General features: G+C 47.1%; 1 protein-coding gene across 1 annotated transcript in view; it reads left to right on the top strand.

Annotated features, from left to right (window-relative positions):
* The first annotated feature begins 293 nt into the window (after positions 1-293).
* The window catches only part of TNFAIP8L3 (TNF alpha induced protein 8 like 3), a 39061-nt gene continuing 16363 nt past the window's right edge, over positions 294-22991 (top strand). Inside the window, exon 1 of the mRNA XM_033190122.1 lies at positions 294-951. Within this exon, the coding sequence (XP_033046013.1) occupies positions 900-951 (52 nt within the window). The 5' untranslated portion in view covers positions 294-899. The remainder of the gene's footprint in view (positions 952-22991) is intronic.

Below are 22991 nucleotides of genomic sequence, written 5' to 3' on the forward strand. Positions count from 1 at the left end.
AGTGGCATGGCTGCTTGATTGGCAGGGTAGCTCCAGCCTTCCAGGCGAGTCAGGGTTCGGACTCACCGAGCCGCCGGAACCAGCTTCACCACCGCTTGCCCCACCTGCCCTGCCCGCGCCGGAAGAAGATTCAAACAGCCAGAGTTAGCATTACCTGCCTGTGTCTTTACTTCGTCGCTAGGTGCCAGGCCCTGCGCTCTGTCCCGCACATGCCTTGTCTTACTACTTCCGAAACTGTCATTTCCCCCCACCCCGCCCCTTTCCCTTATCACCCCCCACCTTCGCCCACTTCCCTCATCTTCCTAGTGAGAAAACACAGGTCTCATCCAAGGTCTCTGAGCGGTGGAGTTGGACTCGAACCCTGGCAGCACCATAACTCGGAACACTCGGAACCTCTCCTTTCCTGCGCGAGTTGAAGCGCTTTTTCACCTAGGAATCTTACAAACTTGGCCTCACCCTAGGGAAGGGGCTCGGCCTTGCAAGACCAGCACAACCTCGCCGCGCGGGGGAAGTCCAAGGGCTCCGACGCAGGGCGCGGGTAGGGAGGCGCGGCGCCGCCCCCGGGGTATTTAACCCCAGCCTGGAGCCCACTGGGCGCCGGACGCTCTGGCTCCTCCGCGCGCCCGCCTCCCCTCCCTCCTCCCCGCTCTCTCCCGGCGCGCCCCACCCTCAGCCCCGCGCTCGCCTCGCGCGCAGTCACCGGCCGGCGGACGCGGGGAGCGGGGCGCGGGCGGCGCTCTCCTCTGCGGAGCCGCCCCCTGGCCGCTGCCGCCGCGCACCGCCCAGCCCGCGCCGCCCGGGCTGCAGCCGCTCCGCTGTCCGCACTGAGTGCGCCGCGGCTGCCCGAGCGCCCCGCAGACGGGCGGGTGGCCGTGGACGCCCAGCCAGTAGCCCGCAGCATGGACTCAGATTCCGGGGAGCAGAGCGAGGGCGAGCCCGTGACCGCCGCAGGTACCGAGGGGCCGCGACGGCCCAGCCGGGTGGGCTGGGGCTGGGGAGGAGGGGAGGCTGGGGCATGAAATCGGGAAGCCGATCCTCAGCAGCCGGACCCCTTCCAGGCCAGGACGACTGGCGATTGCTCCGCGCCGTGAGTTTGCTTTGGGTCTTCCCCCAACCCCACTGCACTTGGGCGCGCGGGAGGAAGGGAAGGTGCATTCAGGAGTGGCTCTCCTTGCTGCCAGTCTCCTGCGGCGGGCTCTGGTGGCCCGGGCTGGGTGGGGGCGGGGAAGGGTTCGGGAATCCGCGTACTGTAGTTTGCTGCAGAGAGGGTTGCAACACATCTGCCTTTTGAAATAACTTTCCGAGCGCAGGCCCGGTCCTCGAACCTGGGTCGCCGGGACTGCGCTGCGGAGCAGGTGACTGGGTCCAAGAATGTGACTGGGGGCTTCTGAGCAGAAAAGGCCTCGAGAGTGGATGGGGCAGGGGTCAAACCACAGCTTGCAGCTGCGGTTCCCGAGGCTGCTAGGCGAGCCCATGCACAGGCGCTCGTCCATCGCTGCCGCGCAGCCGGCAGAGAAGGTCCAGAAGGTCCCCGCGGAGGAGTCCCGAACACAGACGCGGGGGCGCGGAGCCGGTCTTCTCCTTTAAGAGGCCCCACCGACTTCTCATAATCGATAGTTATTAAAGCAATAGGTGGAAATAGGTGGATGCTTACTTAGGGAAGAAAAAAAAAATGAATGTCCTCCCCCGCCACTCCCTGATACTGAGCAACAGGAGGAAGCCACCCACAGCCGTGGGTCGACTTGCCGCCGGGCTCTGCCCACCTCCACTGGCCCGCTCCGCCCCCCACCCACGGGTCTACGCACCTGGGACCGGCTCGCCCTCCGCACATGCCCACGGCTCCTGGCGCTCGTGCAGCTCTGAAGATTAGCCCTGGGCCTGCAGTCCCGTGACCTGCGGGCTGGGACCCTCTTGTACAGACCGCGGCCCTGGCTAAGCCCCCACTCTTCCCAGTGTCACACTAGAATACTGACGGTGGGGACCAAGTGACAGAAGTCACCATCATTCCAGCCGTAGGTGTAGGAAAGGGAGGTTCAGGAACCAAGCAGGACAGCGCCCTGTGTATATTATTAATACCCTTTCATCCTCACAGCCGCTGGCCAGGCAGTTATTTTCATTTTACAAAGATTCCCATAGAGTAAAGGGCTTGCCCACGTCTCACAGCCAGGGAGTAGCCAGGACCTAGTGACGCCCTTCACCCTGCATCCGACCCCACAGAGGGTGGCTGTGGCCTGCACCTTTGGGTGGGTGGGAAGGGCCAAGGCTGGCGGAAAGGAAATGCCAAGATGTTTGTATTTGAGGGTTCCTGTGTGTGTGCGAGAGCCACCTGCTTTGCGTAGGTATATGTGGATATAATTCATAAACATGAGCCCTTTGCATGCCTATATGTTTCTGTGACTATAAAGTGCTGAGATTTTGCTTCACAGGTGGCTTGTGGATCTACTGTCATCATTTAAAAGTTCCAGTAGGTGTTTTGTGTGTATCTATTTCGAGAGCGCAAGCGGGAGGGAGACATTGACACTGACACTTAACTCTCTCAAAATCCCAAGAACAGCGTTCTCTGTGCTACCCTGCCCAACCCTCCATCTCTTCTTCTGGTTGAAGTTAGGGGTTGAGGGAGAAGGGGGAGGAGGATAAGGAGGCTTAGAGAAAGAGGAAGGAGGAGAAGTCGGGGGAGGGAGGAGTATCTTCAGAATCCCTGGTACTTCGGTGAAAGGGAAGGAAAAGAATTCTTCCGCACCCTGTTGTTTTCTCTCTACAGCCTGCCCCAGTGTTTAATATCCCGATTATATTCACGGTCAGTTTGTGTCAGAAGGCCTCTGTGTAGCTGACAGCAAACATCACTAAGGTCAGATGGACCCCATGAAGAACAGGGCAGCCCGCTCTCGTGAGCTGTCACCATTTGTTTGCACGTTACTGTTTTCTGCAGTCACTTCTTTCTGCGTGTGCTTAAATCTCACAAGTCGAACATGTATTTTAATGTCACAAGCCATTCTGCTAAATGGCATTCAGTCTCACTCATTATATTCCGTCTTAAAGTATTCTCCTGTATGACAGTACTTCAAAGCTGGATGTTAATTCACCACCTTGCTAGGGCTGCATCCTGTCAAATGGAAACCGTTGTTGCGGATTCAGATGCAGGTTAGATGAGAGGTATGTTCTCCTTAGAGACTGACCTTTGTCCCTACAAGAAACTTGACATTCATCCATGGACCTGTGTCTATGAAGGCTGAATGGGTGTAACTGAGAAGTACAGCAGAGTGGGACCTCTTGGAGTACTTATATGTGTGTGTGTATCTGCCTCACAGGGAGTTGAGACATAAAGGCTGTTTCCTCGTCCATGCCTTTCCATTTCCTGAATTTGTGGAAAAGCCCTGCCATAAGATGGACATTGTAAGTGTAAAAGGCTGGATTCTGGAACTGGACAGACCTGAGTTTCAGTCTCCACCTCATGGGCGAGTTATTTAACATCTCCAACCTCAGTTTCCCACTCTGTAAAATGGGGATAACAATAGTACCATAGGGGTTTATGAAGATTCAGTATAATAACACATGAGAGGTGATCCTGGTAATCATTTAGTAAATGGTAGCTGTTATTTTGGTTATTACCTGATTGGATTATTTGTTGTAAGAATATTGCTAGGCCGGGCGCGGTGGCTCAAGCCTGTAATCCCAGCAGTTTGGGAGGCCGAGACGGGCGGATCACGAGGTCAGGAGATCGAGACCATCCTGGCTAACACGGTGAAACCCCGTCTCTACTAAAAAAATACAAAAACTAGCCGGGCGACGTGGCGGGCTCCTGTAGTCCCAGCTACTTGGGAGGCTGAGGCAGGAGAATGGCGTAAACCCAGGAGGCGGGGCTTGCAGTGAGCTGAGATCCGGCCACTGCACTCCAGCCTGGGCGGCAGAGCGAGACTCCGTCTCAAAAAAAAAAAAAAAAAAAAAAAGAATATTGCTAAATAATGAACTCCAGTGTTTTAAAACATAAATGCATGTGTAAAACAATTAATGTTGCTGTTGTTATTATCACATTAATATAACTAACTAAAGAGATTTGTTTTGTATTTTCTCCTTTTCAGTCTCTTGTTCATTCTCTGTCGTGTGTGCACGTGTGTGTGCTTGAGGAGGTATTTTTAGTTTACCTCTTCTCATCTTCATCCATCTTCCAGCACAAGGCATGAGATGGGGATATTCCAACCTGCTGCTTTTACCAGCTTCTCCTACGCCTCTAGGGAAAGTTATAAAAAACAGAGAACCCCTTACTCAATCCACCTGCTAACGTGGAGATGAAAGCGTTTCTTCTTTCATGGTGCCGGAAGAAGAGGAGGCAATCCCCTGCCCTCTACCTCCCCCATTCCATTGGTAAACCTTTTCCCTTCAAGGTGGCAGGAAGCATAGGAGGTGCTCACATTCCTCCCTGCCACTTTTGCCTATCATGGTCACCTTTCTAGTCACCTATTGGCAGAGGAGTAAGAAAATCTCCAAAGACAACTCACTTTTTACTGTACCACTTTCAAGAGACTCTTCCAAAGTTCCCCCCACTTTGTGCATGCAGAGCAGATCTCTCATAGAGCAACACACTGCAGTGGAGAGTGGGGCAGAGGATGAAATTTGTCTCCATCTGCATTTTCTGTTTTTCAGGAAGCACAGAATGATGCTTCTGTGTCATTCTGCTGCCTGCATTCTCCGCTGCGTTTCTGTCATTTTATGGATCTTTCTATGATTAGGGAAGAGGCAAGGTTTATGGAACACTGGATTCTTTCCAGAGACCCAACTTGGCACTCTGTCTTTGGCAAACCCACCATCCATCTCTCAGAAATCCCAGAGCTTGATGCATTCACTTGGGAGTGGTTAAGTCTTTCCTAAGAAGCAACAGGGGAGTAAACATTAGCGACGTCAGTTTTTTCCCCTTTCTGGCTTGGAAGATCAAGACAGCCCACCCAGCTGAGGGCAGATAAGCTCCTTCCTCCACAACTAGATGGTCCAGGGCAATCCAGCTGATGGTGCCTTTGTGCCTGGGTCGGTGCTGCAGAAAAGCATTTCCATGTGATGGAGTCAGAATATGGTAGGGGAACCACAAGAGAAAAACAGGACTGGGAAAACACCAGGCTCCTAACTCTGCCCTTCCTGTCTCTCTCCTCCCCCCTACATGCTCAGCTTGGTCCACGTGAACCAACTGAAGGAATGGATGGGATTCAATAGGATCCTGTTGAGGAGGTGGCAGGTGAGAGGGAAAGACATTCCAGAAGTCATACAACTTGTCTCAGAAGGCACAAACAAACAGGAAGGCAGCTAGAATAGAGGGCACATACTGGGGAGTTCTGGGAGATAAAGCTAGGTGAGTATAGAGAGTAAGTTAGTCTTGGCAGGGCCTCTGGAGCCCCCATGATTCTTGAGCAGAGATGTGACCAAATGAAAGCTGAGTTTTCAGGATGTACATCTGGCAGAGATGGAGAGATGCAAGGTTTGCCTGGACTTGGCACCTCAACTCCCAGGGTATGGCCACAACATCAGAAAAGGTAGTGGCACTAAGGCGAGACAGAAGAGGGAGGGTGCAAATGGCATTTCAGAGAAATCAACAACAGAATTTGGTGACAGATTGTACAAAAGCAGTGAAAGGAGAGGGAGAGCTGAAGGAGACAGTGGCATGTTGTGTTGGGTAACGTTCTCTGGAGGCAGGAAAATGCAGGAGACGGGCTCTGCCACCCCACAGATGCTCCCTCTTCCTTCAGGCACTTAGCAGTGATGTTTGGGGTAAAAGTTCTTTTCCCCTTTAGACAGTAAGTTTCACAGGTGCATTGGTTTTGAGGCACTGTGAGGTTTGAGGGTTTGTTTATTCTCATTGCTAGGTTCCTTGCAGAGACTGTTTGGTAATCTTTCTCTATTGACAGATTGAAGATAAATGAGCTGGCCTGCTAAGGGCAAGGGCAGCCTGGGAATGATGTGCCGTTTGGCTATTAGTCATTTTCCCATTTCTTGTTCCTTTGTTGAAACTTGCATGGATCTCTGCCTCATCCACAGAGTAAGCTGTAGCTGCTTTGGGAGTCAGGACCTTGTCTTGTGCTTCTTCATGTTCCTGAGATTTTATGGACATAGTAAGTGAATGAGCATCTTGAGGAACCTCCTGAGAACTTTGTCCTAAAAGGCCAGACCAGCAGCCAGAAACCTGTCCTATAAAGTAGACAGGATGCCAAGGCTTTCCCTCAGTGTTTTGTTTTGTTTTAGTGTTTTAAGATTTCTTGTAGTGTCTGGGACTCTGTGTTAGGAATTATAAATGGAAATGCAAAGAGAAATAAGGACACAGTTCACCCTGTCGTCCAGGGCTTGACATTGGATGAGGAGACAGGGTATGTCTACTGATAACCTCAGCCTAAGCCAGTGAATGAAGACTCCTCACCTCCCTTACCTGCGTCACATCCCCAGTTACATCTCCCTTGACACCAGCCCTTCCTATTGCATACTTTATGGTTATTCCTGTGCTGGACTGTTAGTTAGCTTCCTAAGGACAAAGACTGGGTCTTTTTCATCTGTATCAGCCCATGCCACCCATGTCCCCTAAACATAGTGGCATGTTGCTGGCTGGATAGGTGGGTGGGTGGGTGGGTGGATGGTTGGATGGATGGTGTTGTGGGTTGGTTTGCTAGGAAGCAGACTCTGAGATGGAGGTCAGCAGCATGCACAAGGTTTATTTGGAACTTCTCTTGGAATTAATACCTGTAGAAGGCAAGGGAAAAAAGGGGGAAGGGAAGGGACCAGGATTGGGCAGAGAAGCTGAGCTACCATGTAGACCCAACAGCCTCAGCTGAGTCCATGGGAGCTCTGGAGCTAGAATGGCTCATCAGAACTATTCTGAGTTGGGGTGAGAGGCCAGGCCTTTATACCTTTACACCCCCAAAATAAGCAGTCATTAAAGGCAAGCCATTTCAAGGAACGAGGTATGACCTTGGGTGAGACTGTTCCCTCCAGCCGAGGGCTTCTGCAGGTAGCACTACCAGCCACTTGTGGAGGAAGTCCTTCGTTCCTGAAGGGGGAGTCCATGAAGCACATGGCAGTGGTCACCACAGGTGGCCTCCACAGATCTTTAGGACTGTTTACTAGGGATGGCAGGCCTGTCTACCAGCCGAGTTCAGGCGATACTTATTGAACTGCAAACTTTGTCTAGACCTCTTTGGGGCAGTTTCAGTTGCCGGATTAAAGTGGCCATTCTAGACCTCATAGCTCTGAATCCAACTGTTCAATCCACACAGTCCAGTAGATGCCGGCTGATCAGCTGTAAAACATGTGTTCAGAGTGGTGCCAGGTGCTGTGATAGTATACAGAAATGCGCTTAGATGTGCTCCTGCCTTCCAGAGGTTTGTAGCCATACTGGGGAGAGAAAACCCACCCCAAACTGGATCTGTAAAACTGGGCATCACCAGCAATAAATAGTGCAGGATTTGGAGCATGGGGCAATGTGATTTGGAGTTCTAGTGGGAAGGCTTCTTGAGGTGAAGACTGAGTGTATATGCATATATACATGGAAAGCTCTATTTCCTATGTTATTTTTCTCTTAAAAAATACAGCACTTGCCTTTTTATTTGTCAACAAAGCTAAATTATAGTCACACTTTCCATTAGCACAGTTACCTAACTGGTTCATTTCCCTCCAGCATTACCCTTGGCTCCCATTCAAATTCACATGTAAATCTCTATAAAGACACTACATAAATAACTTTGTTTTGTTTTTCAGTCACTTGGCTTCCAACTCTTTATGTAAAATGCCTGTGTAGGTGGATGTTTGGGCTGTATTCTATACAAATATAGAAATAAAAGGATAGAGAAGAAGAATTTAAAAGACAAGTTTCCTCTAAAAATTCAATCCAAAAAATCATATAAGGAGAGCAAATATCCTCCCCCTTGCCATATATATATCTTAAGGTATGCTAGAAAAATTTTATTACATATCAGAAATGCTCTTTTTAGGCCATGGCATGGGACAAATTCTGAGTCTGCTTTAGAACAATCTTCATGTTCATATTGGGTTTCCTAAGCATCATTGCCTGGGAATAAATTTGAGCCTGTTCATGGAAAATCTACCAGTGTGCAGACTATAAAAATGGAAGGCTTGGCAGCACAGAAAGTGCTAGACACACCCTAATAGAAACCAATATTTTGTAACTCAGTTCTCCGGGAAAAAAAGGAGACACTTGGTGGTGTCCAATATTGTTTGAAACTGTTGAAAAACCACAGGGGCAGCCACTGGCTTCTAGGTTGTGTTTCAGAAGTAAAATGTGCTTTCTGGGAAAATATTCTGGCCATGAAAGGAAGCATGTTAGCCATACGTAGCTTCATGGAGACTCCTGGTTTATATTTTTGTAGTAGAAGCATCCAGTTTCACATGAGTGAGGAGATTCTGGAAGGAGCTGTTGCTAGTGAGCACACACATCCCACGCTCCTGATTTGGAGCCTGTGGGTTATGTTGGGAAGGTGGACAAATACAAAGTCAAATACGGGAGGTAGGTGAGGGGGGCCATCTGCCCAGCAGGCCTCTGTGGCAGCTGTTTCCTGCCACAATTGAGTCCTGTCTCCTTCGTTTCCTTTGGATAAGACTGAGAAAGTGAGGGTGGGAAGACTGGGATTGGGGGTTACAGGATAAGAGAAACCAGGGTTTAAGAAGTTATGGGCCGGGTGCGGTGGCTCATGCCTGTAATCCCAGCACTTTGGGAGGCTGAAGCGGGTAGATCACCTGAGGTCAGAAGTTCAAGACCAGCCTGGCTAACATGGCGAAACCCCATCTCTACTAAAAACACAGAAATTAGTTGAGCATGGTGGTGCATGCCTGCAATCCTAGCTACTTGGGAGGCTGAGGCAGAAGAATCACTTGAACTCGGAAGGCAGAGGTTGCAGTGAGCCAAGATCGTGCCACTGCACTCTATCCTGGGCAAAAGAGAGATTCTGACTCCAAAAAGAAAAATAAGTTGTGGCAAAACAAGATGAGAAATAAGATGGCATGATCCTTGCCAGCCCAAGGTCAGCCCCCAAAGGCTGTTACTGAACATAAAAGTATAATGATGTTTTACTTTTTTATTTATCCTATATTCGTTAAGCACTTACAATGTATTCAGGACTGGGTTAATTGTTTATATGGTAGTTGATCCTTATACCAGCCTTCTGGGCTACGTACTATAAATAGCCCCAATTTATAGAACAGAAAACCAAACACAGAGAGGTTAAGTAACCTGCTTAACATTGCACAGCTTCTCAGTAGATATGAAGCCAGTCTAACTCCAGAGACTCTTCTCTTGCACAGGTAGACTATGTAATTAGATTCATGGATGCCACCAGGCTGCCTTGCATCCCCCACACAGCCTCCACGGTGCCCAGAACCCTGACCGTTGGGCTGCCTCTGTTAGGGGAGGGCATTCTGCCTCCACAAAGGCCTGCTTTAAGCCGCAGACATTCCCTGCATTAGCCCAGTAACAACATGGTCAAGGACTGGCTGACTCGAGCTCCAGATCAGGGGATGGTAAAGGGCGATCTGTGAGGGAAGATGGGAGAGTCACCACACAGCCACTGCTAAGGAGAAGGTCCTAGAAGGATGCTGCAGCCGTGGGCTTCTTCTTGATCACACGGGCCTGGTGGGAGAGGAGAGAAGAAGGTTTGAAAAGCAGAGTTAAGAGAGATACCAAAGTCAAGTACACCCTTTTTCAGAGTGTGCTTGAGCTGGGTCCTAAGCCCTTTTTTTCACCTCAGCATTTAGAATCATTTCAGATATACAATCCCCAGGACATGGTGACCAGCAGGACTTGAGGAGAGAAAATTCAAAAGGTGAGAGTACACATAGTGAAAATAACTTGACATTCAGAGCTGAATGACTCAGGTTTGTGTTTCAAGCATTGTCGCTTAGTTATTGCTTGTCAGTAACATTATTTTCTGACAAAAAAAGTACAAGCTCATGGTAGAATATGTGAAAACAGTATAAAGAAGAAAACTAGATTGAGCCCTAAGAGAAGACTTCTTCCAAGAAGGCGGTCCAAAAGCAATTCGAAAAAGATGTGAGAGCTTTATTTAGGGAGAGGGGAGGGTTTAAAAAGAATGAGAGTCCCGTTTCTGAAATGTTGACCTGGGATGCTAAAAACATTTTGTTCCACTGCCAGGCAGTGTTAGAACAATAACTGGAGGCCAGATCCCGTGGTTTCTTTCTGTTTACCCCAAAACATAGGTAATTTAAAAAAAAAAAAAAAAGGATCAGAGAACTATTCCAGATATTGAGATATCAAAAGGACTTTTGCTCTTTTTCTTCTGACATCTTCTACTGTGTTCTTACCACTCCCTCCCATCACCTGCATTTCCTTTCTTAGGTTTCTCCATCCTGGGCCCATTTGCCACAGGTCAGACCAGCACAGGCCCACGCTAGCACGTTGCCCAGGGGCTTCCTTCCTTTGGGTCAGGACCACTTCTCTTTCTGAGTCAGAAGAGCCCTCCACAAAGCCCTCAGAAGTGCATTTTTTTTTTTTTTAAATACTTGAGAGGCATTTGGTAGGTTTTACAGATGTCCAGGGACAATTGCAAAGGTTAATTTACTTTGAGCTTAAATAGCTACTAGCTTCAAGAAAAGGTTTATTGACCACTAGTTCTCCAATTACATTTTATCTTTCTTTAGATTGATTTTTTTATTGTAAAGAAACTGGCATGTTTGTTCATCCATGTTAGGTCTCTCTACCTTTAGGATTTAACTTCATAATTCGCTGAGTCAAACAAGGCAGGCAGAGCTAAATTTATACAGGGTCAACTTTTAGAGAGCCCACAGCAGTATCTGGTAGGTATTAAACCTGAATTTTTGTGGCTCTGTTTTGTTTCTAACTTATCTGTATATAATCCTGGTTTCCCTATACCCTTCTTCAGTTGCTCCTCCTGCATCCCTCATTAATACCTTTTTCCTACCTGTGTCCCCTAAGATGGAGCTCTTGCCTTGCTTTTTTCTGACAAAATTGTTTCTTTTAGAAAAGACCATCTGTTCTTATAACAAAAGCTGTAAGCTTTTGGGAAGCTAAAGACTCCCAAAGTTGTACTCTAACCCAGTCTTCTCTCCTGAGCAAGAATCCTGTCTTCTAAAGGCCCCAGACCCCTCCTCCTTACTGTTTAGGAGACACCCCAACACACCCACATCCAGGCCATCACCTTTCCCTCACTTTTTCCCAACTCTGCTGGTGGCCTTGACAGCCACCAAGTCACTCGAAGTTAAAAGACTGTGAAATCATAGAACACTGAAATCTCCTCCACACATGTTCTCATAGCAAAACTATGACATGGATAAAGCAGGTATTACCATTCCCAGTTTACAGATGAAGAAACAGATGCAGAGAGATTAAATTATCCCAATCACAAAGTAAATGGCAGACTTTTGCTATTTAAAACTGTCCGGGGCGAGGGCAGAAACAAACCTAAATAAACAACTTGAATATTCAGTCAAATATTTATGGAATGATTAAATACATAATGACATTTCCACACAGTGGGATGTTATTCAGATGTTAAGGAAAGTTAATTTGAAGAACATTTGATGATATAGGGAAATGTTCACATTATAACATTGTCAAAGAAGGTTCAATAATCTGTGATCCCTGTTTTGCTGTATGTACGTATATACATAAATGCGCATATACACACCCACCCCTATACATATGCCCCTTTGTATATGGAGAAGGGGAGAAATCTCCCCTCACATTCACACACATAAGCACTTGAGATTTTTTGTTAATGCTAGAGCAAAATAAGCCACTCTGTGATGAGTGTATAGGTAATTTTAATTGTCTTCTTTGTACTCTTCCAGATTTGTCTTCAGTGAGTACATGCAGCTTTCAGCTGGTAATTTGTTTTTATAAACAACAGCCAAGTGAGCTGCAGTGCCTGCTCCCCAGCTCATCCTCCTGCAGGCTTGTCCCAGGCCTCTCCATCCTCTCCCTTGAAACTTGCTCTTCTATCAGTTCCCTGTGTTCCTCTTCCCCTAGAGCAGTCCTCTGTGGCCCCCCCTCACTGGCTCTGCCCAGCCCCCTGCCTGGGGTGATCCAGCCTTCTGCCCTGCACACCCCCTGCCCTAGCCTCAGCCCATGCTTTCTCTGGTGCCTCCACCACCATCACCACCTCCTATTCTGAGCCCACCTGGCCCAGCCTTTGTGGGCCTCCATGCCATGAACAGAGGGTCAGAATAGTTAATGAGCTTGTAAATATGAGGCCTACAGACTGACTGAGGGCACTGCAGCCTCCCAGTCTAAACGCACCTGTGGGTGAGCCTATGGATTCAGCCATCTTGGCTGTCTTGAAACTCAGCGTCACTGCTGCTCACTGGCTGACAGGAGGTCCAGCTGGCAGCTCTGACCCGTGTGCCCTCTGCCACCCTTCCTCTGTCCTTGACCTCTATCCCAGATATGAGTGACGTTCACTTCCCACATTTTCATTTACCTATACTAATTTTGTGTTTTTATTACTTTTTAAATTAGAGGGGGAAACAAGGACATTTAAAAGTCTGTTATAACAGGATTGTTAGCTTTTAGGAGGTATTGGTGTGCCACCACCACCGTTAGTCCATCGTTCCAAAAAAAAATTATTATTGAGGTGTGATGTGATACTAAATTATAATGTGAATCTATTTCTGAAGGAATTAGACTGAAATTTAATTGAGGATTCCTTATGCATCTTGAAGCTAAAAATACGAGCTCATACGGTGGTCCCAGAATTCCTTACTCCCCTCTAGCCTCCCAAGCAGAGGAAGCCCAGTCAGGAAGCTTCTAGAAAAGGAAGTGCGCACCATTTAGATTCACATTTAACAGAGTTTTTAACCCAGTTTAAAATTAGCCCCAGTCACCCTTAATAGTTGGTATTCCCCATCAGCCAGGATTTTGTCTATCTTTATTTACTTTCTTGGTTTATATTATGAAAAATGATTTATCCTTACTCCTTTTCAGGTATAAAATTATACAGTCAGGTGCCACGTAATGATATTTTGGACGTGATAGTAGACCCTAAGCTTATAATGGAGCTGAAAATTCCTTGCACCTGATGATGTTTTGACGCTCTTGACCCTTTGTAGGCAGAGACTAATGTATGTTTTTCTTAGTTTTTAACAAAAAAGTTTAAAAGTAAAAAAAAAAAAAAATTAATAGAAAAAAGCTTATAGAATAAAGATATAAATGAAAACATAATTTTTGTACAGCTCTACAATGTGCTTGTGTTTTAAGGTAAGTGTTATTTAAAAAGTCAAAAAGTTTTTTAAAATTTAAAGTTTATAAAGTAAAAATGTTTCAGTAAGCTAAGGGTAATTTATCACTGAAGAAAGAAAAATGTTTTTTATAAGATTAGTGTAGCCTGGGTGTACAGTATTGATAAAGTCTATAGCAGCGTACAGTCATGTCCTAGGCCTCCACATTCACTCTCTACTCACTCACTGACTCACCTGGAACAACTTCCAGTCCTGCAAGCTCTATTCATGCCAACTGCCTTAGAGAAGACCATTTTTTATCTTTTATATTACATTTTTACTGTACCTAATACATGTTTAGATATACAAATAACCATTGTGTTACAGGTGCCTACAGTATTTAGTACAGTAACATGCGGTACAGGTTTGTAGCCTAGGAGCAAAAGGCTGGCTGTACCATGTAGCCTAGGTGGTAGTGGGCTTGACCATCTAGGTTTGTATAAGTATACCATATGATGTTCACACAATGGCAAAATCCCCTAACAATGCATTTCTGAGAATGTAGCCCCATCAAGTCACTCATGACTCTATGTTGATTATGCTTTTCACCCTTCCAGAAAACTCCCCTTATTAAGAAAAAAAAAAATCACTCTTTCTTAGTTTTCAAGTTGAAAGCAGGAAAGTTCCCTTATTTAGTGCCTTTATGAAGGAACCATCTTTTCTTATTATTTGCAAGTAAGTGACTATGACCACTGTGATTTTAAAAGGAGAGATCAGGGAATATGAAAGGGAGAATGATTGAGATAGGAGTAAATTGTTGGACAAAGGGAGCATTGTGCCCAGAATGATGGATAGTTCATCCTAAGACCAGCAAGCGTGGTAAGCACAGGGGTTACCAACCACCCCTACCAGGATTTCTCCTCATCCTGGGAGGGAGGTCAGTGATGTGCCAGCACTCAGGGAATGGATGAAGAGGCCTGTTTCCACCCATTCTTAGTGTTTTGCTTTGTTTTCTGTTGTGTTGTTGTTAAAAAACAAACTATGTAAAAAATAGCTCTGCCAAATTGCCGTAACCCAATGGGGGTGACTGAGGTCTGAGCAGTGTTTGAAGAGGGTGGAGGTTGGTGCTGAGACAGCACACAGGTGGAATCAAGGCCACATGAGGGCCAAGAGCAGCTGGTCAGTGTTTTAGGGAACCATGGGGCACATGACAGGAGTGCTGTAGGACAAGTCCATTCTCTCATGAGTCACTGAGTCCCGTCATGGCTGCCCCAGCTTTCTTGGGCCCCTCCACCTGGAGGGTAGCATCTCTTAAGCTCAAAGAATCTAAAACTTCCAGAAAAGCAAAGCTGGGCTCCCCCATGGGCCCTACCCATCTTGTCCATACTCCAGAACCTCAATTTCTCCTCCTGACTTTGCCCTGTCCTCCCCATCTCCCTGGTCCCAGCTCTCTGCCTTACCTGGGATGTCTTCCCTTCCCTGGCCCATCTCAGGCCCAGATGCTCCTCTCCATTTTCTCTGCCTTGGGCCCCCACCCACCCCCACAAACCCTTCTGAGTGCTAGAGGGACTAAGGCAGTGAAAAATCCAAGTCTTATGGCCATTCCTGGAGTCGAGTCATGAAGCAAAAATCTTAAAAGCTTCCAGAGAGGAAAAAACACGCCCTTACCAATGTATACTAGTTTTCTAAATAGCAACACTGAACTTTAGACAACAGTGATGCCCTGCCTTTGAATTCTCAAGGCAAATGATTTCCAACATAGAGCTCTGGACTAAGGCAAACCATCCATCAAACATGTGGTTGGAATAAAGTCATTGTATGATATGTTAGATCCCCAAAAATGACTTTATCATGTCCTCTTCCTGAGATAGCTGCTTACTCAGGAGGCAGCCAACTGAGGCCCCCAGGCCAAATCTGGTCTGCCACCTGTTTTTGTGTTTACGTTTTTAAGTACACCTTACATGGTTATTTATACCTTACATTGTTATTTAAGTACCTACACAATTTTTTCTATTTCTATTTTGCCTTTTTCTCCTTTATTCTCTAGCTCTTTAAGGCAGTATGCTGATACCTGTGCTGGACCAAGTGCTCCACTGAACCGAGAACTAAATTAAGAAAAAGGAGTCGTGAGATCCAAGAAACAGGAGATAGACACAGGAGAGAATGGATAAAGAATGAAGGGAGGACCCAGGTTGACTGCCTGTGTCAGGCATAAAGAAAAACATGCCCAGAGTTGAGTTGGGGGACAGAGGGCTGCCAGAGATGTTTTCAAGAAAAAAAAAATGGAAACAGTTGATTAGTTGATGTGTTTGAACCTGTTGAGAAGAACTTTCTATTCTGCTAGGAACTTTAGGAGTGAATTGGCACTAGACAGATAAAAAACTAACCAGGATATTAAAAAGTAGTGTTTAACTCCTGGGAAAACAAGATGAATGAGAAAGGAAATACTGGCATGGAAGTCATAGGACACTACATGACTCAGCTATGAATGATAGCTAAATCATAGTAATGTCATCACTGAAATTTGATTTAACCAAATGTTGAAAGAGAAGGAAATTGGAAGGTGGAAGGAGAAATGAATGGGAAAGAAAGCTAAGTTTTCACCTTCTATAGTAGAAAGTTAAAAGCAAATAAAATCAAGAATTAACCGTGTACACATGTAATTTAAATATAGAGAAACAGCTAAAATAGTTTAAAGTGTTTTGTCTGTAAGGAGCTAGCATCAGAGATGTGCCGGGGATGCTACATTTTGTTATAAGCCTCCCTCGTAGAATGACTTTTCTTTTTTTTCTTTCTTTATTTTTTTATTTTTATTTATTTATCTATTTTTATTATTTTATTTTATTTATTTTTTTTTTGAGACAGGGTCTTGCTCTGTCACCCAGGCTGGAGTACAGTGGCATGATCATAGCTCACTGCAGCCTCGAACTCCTAGCCTCAAGTGAACCTCCCACGTTGACCTCCAAAATGCTGAGATTGTATGCATGAGCCACCATGCCCAGTCTGATTTGACTTTTTAAATAATTGTACCCTGTATTACTTTGAAAATAACTTTTTTAAATAAAAAGAAAAGGAGTGACAGAGCAACCTGGTGAGTGATGTGGCAACCATGCCCAGGTGGGAGTGTCTCAGGCCCCTGGTTGGAAGACATGCCAGCTCTTGTTATCATTATTGCTCCTGACATGAGCATGAATGCATTTCAATAAAAAGTCAAGAGTGAGAGCCGTGCATTCAAGCAATGAATATTCTCTGTTTCAGTCCCTGGCTACAGTTGCCCAGATAAATAAGCTTTGGTCCCTGCCTTCAAGGAGTTCACAGACCAGTGGGTGATAAAATTTCTCATCCAGCTAGTGGATGATTGATGGCTTCACAAGGTGGTAAGTGACAGGGTAGGTGATTGCAAAAAGAAATTGCCTAGAAGTCAGAAGTCATTCAAATGGAGCCCTGGAAACTAAGCAGGAATTGGACTGTGAAGAGAGTAAGAGGTCAGTGTCCCAGCACAGGGACAGAAAATGCAAAGGTGCAAGGTGACCCAGGCCTGGTGCAGGTGAGACCTGCCTGTGGCCTGGAGCCAGAAGTTTAGGGTTTGTAGAGGGTGAAGAGAAGACAGATGTCAGTTCAGTGGCCTGGTGTGCCATGCTAAAGAGTTGTCTGGGCTCTGTCTTGAAGTTTATGGGAATCCCCTCGAGGCCCTTTCTAGAGGAGCCGCATCGTCGAAGCCTGCTGTCAGCCTGGTGTGGAAAATAGAACGGTAGCTGGGGTAGAGAGATGAGCAAGGAGACAGACAAACATTCGGGGAAGAAACCGTAAGGGTCTGTACTGAGGTAGCGAGAGAGAGGCAGAGGAAGGCAGGTGCATTTAAAGACATCACAGAAGCTGAATAGACAGTCGGAGGCCTCGTTAGATATGAGAGGTGAGGGAGGGAAATAAGGCAAGGATGGTCCCCAGGTTCTTGTCTGGACACAGGCCGGTGGCAGAGTCACATACAATACAAGGAGAAGACTTCAGGAGGGTTGGAGAAAGGAGCTGAGAGAAATATTGAATGTGGAGGAGGAGGGATTCTGTGGGAATCCAGGTGGAGAGATCGGGCAAGCAGTTATGGATGGGAGAGTCCCCTGGACTGGGGAACATATGGGGCAGGAGTCAGTCCACGGGACAGGGGTGGCATCTCACACTTGGGGAGTGTCTAGCAAGAGAAGAGGACCCTGAGTGAGCTCGGAAGGACCCCCAGACATGAGGCATAGACAGAGGAGAGGACCCTGAGTGAGCTCGGGAGGACCCCCAGACATGAGGCATAGACAGAGGAGGAGGAGGCGTGGAGGAGGCTGAGGAGGGCCAGGAGAGGTGGGGTTAGGAAAGCAAGACCGAGAGAGGGTCCCTGCTGCTGGCGGCCAGGTAAGCCGTGTTTATCAGGGCTGCCCTCCGCGTTCCAGGATTACAAGTAGTTAGCATATCTGCCCCCGGAAACAGCCTTTAGAACCCCCACTTATATGTGTGACAACCAAAAATGCCCTCCCATGTTTCCAAACACTCCTCAGGGCCAATTACAAGACTATCTGATGACCTTGGTGAGAGCGGTTACCATTGAGTCTGTGGTGAAAGCCAGGGAGGAACAAAACCACAGCTCCTCTGTCCTGCCGTGACCATTCCTTCCTCAGGCCTCTTCCGGGGCTGCCCAATCACTATTTATTTTTTGAGGTTTAAATGTATGTTACTGAGTTCCTAGCACACGTCAGGGACGCCACGGTGAACGCAACAGTTAAGGTGATGCAGAAGTTTTTGCTCCTTAGTTCAGCCAAAACCGGGTTCTCGTCACATGACCAGGAAAGATGAGGCCCGTAGACACTTTGAAAGGTGAGGGGAGCAGAATGTATTAAAAGAACCCTCTCAGCTTAAGAAATAAGAGGTCCTGCTAACAGGCTACCACCTCAGACTGAATTCCAGGCCAGCACACTCGAGCTGAAGAGCCCAGGCTCCTCCTCCTGCCCAAGGCGCGAAATCCCGATGCTCCGCCCCCGTTCCCCCGGTGCGCATGTGCGCGTTATTCAGCTATAAGCTGTCGGGGAAGGGCGGGCAGACTGGGGCTGTTCTCCCTCAGGTTTGCGGGTTTCATCCGGGACCGGCCGTCGGGTCTTTCAGCTTTCAGGCCGTTTTAGGCTTGAAGCGGGTGTTTTGCCAGGGACCCCTTGGCTGTCTCCTGTCTCTATCAAAGGTCTCCTCTCTCGGAACTGCCAGGGAACAAACAAGTGAAGCCGGGTGTGGGTTCCTTGACTAGGCCCCCTTGCAGAAGATGGGAGCTGGGTGGGCAGCAGGGCGTGCTTGGCGTAGGGAGGAGTTGCGCTGAGCAAAACGGGATGTGAGGCTGGGGAGACAGGCCGGGGCAGTTGGGATGTGGGACCAGCGGGAAGAGCTGGCCTTGAGGTTTTGGACACGAGCCCCACCCACAGCTACGTCAAAACGGGGCGGCCTGTCGGGGCCAGGGGCCTGGGGGGCCTGGCAGTCTGGTTTGGTCTGTGGGCGCTGAGGCCAACACAGGAAGAGGCCTTAGGGAGAACCAGCATGACGCCTGCTGACTGCACGCTCTGTGGCGAGCACAGGCCAAGAGCTGACAGGAGGCTGAGGGCTAATGGAGGAGTCAAGGGCCCCAGGAAAACAGGGGAGGGAGCAGCATTTTGGAGGGAAGCCACAGATAAGGAAAGCTGGAGGCTCCAATGTCGATGCCCCAGGTGTTACAGAGTGAGAAAGAAGCAGGAGAATTCCATTTATGAAGAATGGCGGGAGCAGAACCGGGAGGGGGGAGGCGGCGGGGGAGGGGCGGCAGGAATCCAGCGCGGGAGAGGAGGAACGCGGAGGACCCTCCACAGGCATCAGCGCACATCTGATGCGTGCCGAGATGATGACAAAAATTCAATTTATCACACTTAGGGGGTTACTATTAAATTGAGAAAAGAAAGCAAACTAGCAGAATCTTCTAGTCTGCCTTCTCATTTAACAGACCCAGAAACCAACAGGTAAAGAGATGAGCCCATGGCACACAGTGAGTGCGCTGCGGGGGCAGGGCAGGGCTGGAGGCTGGGCTCTCCCACTTCCTGCTGCTGGCTCAGTGGCAAAAGTCAGGACCAGGGCTGGGCTCTCTAGTTTTCCCTGTATCCGGGGAGCTAGCTACTCCATGGATATACCCTGGCATCTTGATTGTGCGAGACAGCCATTCTCAGCATCTTTGAGTGACCACACCTGGTGATTTGATTGGAAAACAGTGAAACCTTTTGGTGGTACTATTTTATATTACCATGAAGTCTAAAGAAGTATAAAAAATTGTATTCTGAGCGATTTGTGGCCTTAGAGTTTAATTTAGAAAGGAAGCCTGAGAGAAAGTCACATTTCTGAGAAGCTTCCAGGAAGTTAAACCTCCACAGCTAGTTGGTCCCTCCCGTTATGTCATGTGAATGGGATTCCCCCTGGACTCAGAGTGGTTCCATCACAGTAACCGTCCCAGCAGAGCTTAGGAGCCCAACCTCAGGAGATCTTGCGAGTGTCATCCCACCTCCCATCTGCTAACAACATCCCTCAACACTGTCATTCCACAGGCCAGATATTGACCATGACACCAGCCAGACATTCCACAGGCCAGATATTGACCATGACATTAAAAATGTGGCTTGACTTGTCTTAAATCCGTAAACAAAACCAGTTTTACTACAGAATATATGTAAGGGAGATTATAAGCAATATATTACATGTCCCTTTCCTGCTGTTCCGCATTCAGATTGACTGAAATCCAAAAATGTCATTGTTCAGGATTCATATTTCACTAAAAAAAAAATCAAGTAGAACATTGAGGAAGCCATAATGCTGTCTGCCAAATCATCTCCCATCCAGAAGTACCTTCTGGTTTCTTCTCCCTCATGTGTTCCGACCTCTCAAGTACAGCTAACAGTTTGTCTGGTTGTTGTTAAGCTCACTAAGCTGAGGGTTTACATGTTACTACATTAATTAATTAGAGCACCTTCCAGTAGCCTCAGTCCTTTAGGTTTAAATACCCACTGCCGCAGGCCATGTTTTGTTTCTTTTTTCCAAGATAGACTGGAGTTTCTTCCATTTTATTGTTTTGCACATTTTAGGTTCTGCATCCATACTCCAAAAATTACAGCATTCCAAAGACTGACATTTTTATTGCATTAGGCTGTTTACTAATTTCACATATTACCGTGTTGGCATGCTCCCATGGCTCTGAATGTGGCATCCTACTGGTGTCCTTGTTAGCAGTCTGGTGTTCTGAGCCTGGGTTCTTGGGTGCCTGCCGTGGTGGAGAAAGTTTGGGAGTTGCCAGCAGAGAGAGAGGATTACCCAGAGAGACAGAACGTGGACTGTGCTATTCCAATGCCCGACAGCTCCTGAGTATATTAAAATAGCTCATGAGTGTGAAGGGGTGTAAATGGGGAGGCTCCGGGGGTGGCAGGAAGGAGGGGTGCTGCTGTCGTGGAGAGAGGGTTTACTGCTGGAACTGAACACTGAGAGCATTGTGGGCGATCCATCTGGCCCCCAGGCGATGCTGCTGTTGTTGGGGCAAAGATAGGCAGAACCCAAGTGGGCCAAGCAGGTAGCTCCATATGAAAGGCAAAGGGTGGACCATGTGCTCAGTTCAGAAGGCATTTGAGTAAATTCAGTTCCACCTGCACGTTGTGAATATGCACCTCCTTCCAGGTGTGGGTCCTGAACTGATAGAATCTGAGCCTCAAAGAATAAGAACAAACATGCTAAAATCATTCATTCAGTCATTCATTTACTGAGACATATCTACAAGACATATACTGAGCAACTTCTACATAGTAGGCACTGACCTGCTTATGGGGATTCACAGGTCTTCTGAGCATCAGTCTCTAAGAACTCAGCACGAGATGCGGAAAGTGGAAGGCCAGTCGCAGTGCAGCACAGGAACAGGGCTACCACTGAGCTGGATGTGAGGGCCAGCCTTCCCAACAAGAGGGACATAAGGGTTGGCCAGGGGCTCATGGTGGGAGGGGACCTTCAACTGCAACAAACAACCTGTCAGCTGTGCTTCTGCAACATGGGCAAGGGTCCACTGGTTTCAGCTATGGCATAAGAGAGTCAGGGCATGGTTGGCAGCCAGGGCAGCACCCTCAGGGAGAACCGGCTTGATTTCTGGTACTCTTTGGCTGTCATTTTGACTATTTCAGCCAGTTGGGTTAGGGCAAACCCGTTTTTGTGAAGAGTTGAGCCTCCTTTTGGCTTTGAATTGGGCAAGCAGGCGTCTGGTAGGAGGGATGGGATCCGCTGGGCAGAGCCAGAGGTCTATTCATGGAACTCCTCTTCAGTGTTTCCTGCCACTTTGTTACTTAGGAAGGAGCATTAGAAGGGAATCTTACCATGTGCCAATAGGCACCCTTTTCCCCAACAGGCAGCCTGCTGCTAGGTTGTTACTTTCTGCAGATATTTCATAGCAAAAACTGGAAGCAGTTTGAAACCTACCAAGAGGGGACCAGTAGAGAAAATGGTGGCATGTGCTATTGTCAAAAAACAATGGTACAGTACATTTGTTGTCATGGAAAGATACCCTCAGAATGTTGAGTGAAATGCAGGGGAGTTTTACTAAAACTGTCAAAAAACAGTTAATCGCCACCTTACATAAACACTCTCAGACACAGAAAAAGAAGGAAAGCTACTCAATCCGTTTTATGGGACTAGTCTCCTCTGACATCAAAATTGGACAAAGATAGTACTATGAAAATATTATAGACCAATCTTACTTTTGAGCATAGTTGCAAAATGCGATATTTACTAATAGAATGCATCAGTATGGTAAATGCATATGCATCATGACCAAGTAGGGCTTATCCTGGGAATAATGATGATTTAAATCAAAAAGTCTTCAAATAATTGGTTAAATTTACGTATTAGAAGAGATAAATTATATGATCATCTCAGTGGATACAAAGTGTTTGCTAAAATTGGATACATTTCTACTTAAAAGCAAACAATGCCTTAGCAAAATAGGAATAAAAGGAAGATAACTTGATAAGGGGTATCCGTCAAAACCCACAGCAAACATTGCATACTCAGGGAAATTTTAGAGACAGTCCTGTTAAAGTTAGGAACAAGACCGGGATACCATGTAATGCTATTCAGCACTGTGCTGGATGTTTCTACCGGTGTTATAAAGCAGGGAAAAGAAATAGGGGGTCAAAGAAAACAATCATTTTGTGGAGGCAATGTTGTCTACATTAAAAAGTCCAAGAGATGCTATATAAAATATATTAGGACTCATAACAGAACTCAGCAAAATGTCTCAATTGGAGATAAGTATACAGGGATCAGTTGGGTTCCTATGCATCATTAATAACCATTTAGAAACTGTAATAGAAAAAAAGTAACAGCAGCAACCAAAACTATAAAGTAGCTAGAAGTAAATCTAATGAAAGATATGCAAGAGCTTTATGGAGAGGACTGTAAATATAATTGAGGGACACAGAAGGAGATATGACTAAATGGAGAGACATGTCATGTTAATGGAGAGGAAGATTCAGTATCATAAAGATACCAGTTTAGGCTGGGCGCGGTGGCTCACGCCTGTAATCCCAGCACTTTGGGAGGCCAAGGCAGGCAGATCACCTGAGGTCGGGAGTTTGAAACCAGCCTGACCAACATGGGGAAACCGCATATCTACTAAAAATACAAAATTAGCCACGTATGGTGGCGCATGCCTGTAATCCCAGTGACTCGGGAGGCTGAGGCAGAAGAATCACTTGAACCCAGGAGGTGAAGGTTGCGGTGAGCCAAGATTCCGCCATTGCACT

The sequence above is a fragment of the Trachypithecus francoisi genome, unplaced genomic scaffold (assembly GCF_009764315.1).
Source record: "Trachypithecus francoisi isolate TF-2019V2 unplaced genomic scaffold, Tfra_2.0 Lachesis_group3, whole genome shotgun sequence".
Classification (NCBI taxonomy): domain Eukaryota; kingdom Metazoa; phylum Chordata; class Mammalia; order Primates; family Cercopithecidae; genus Trachypithecus; species Trachypithecus francoisi.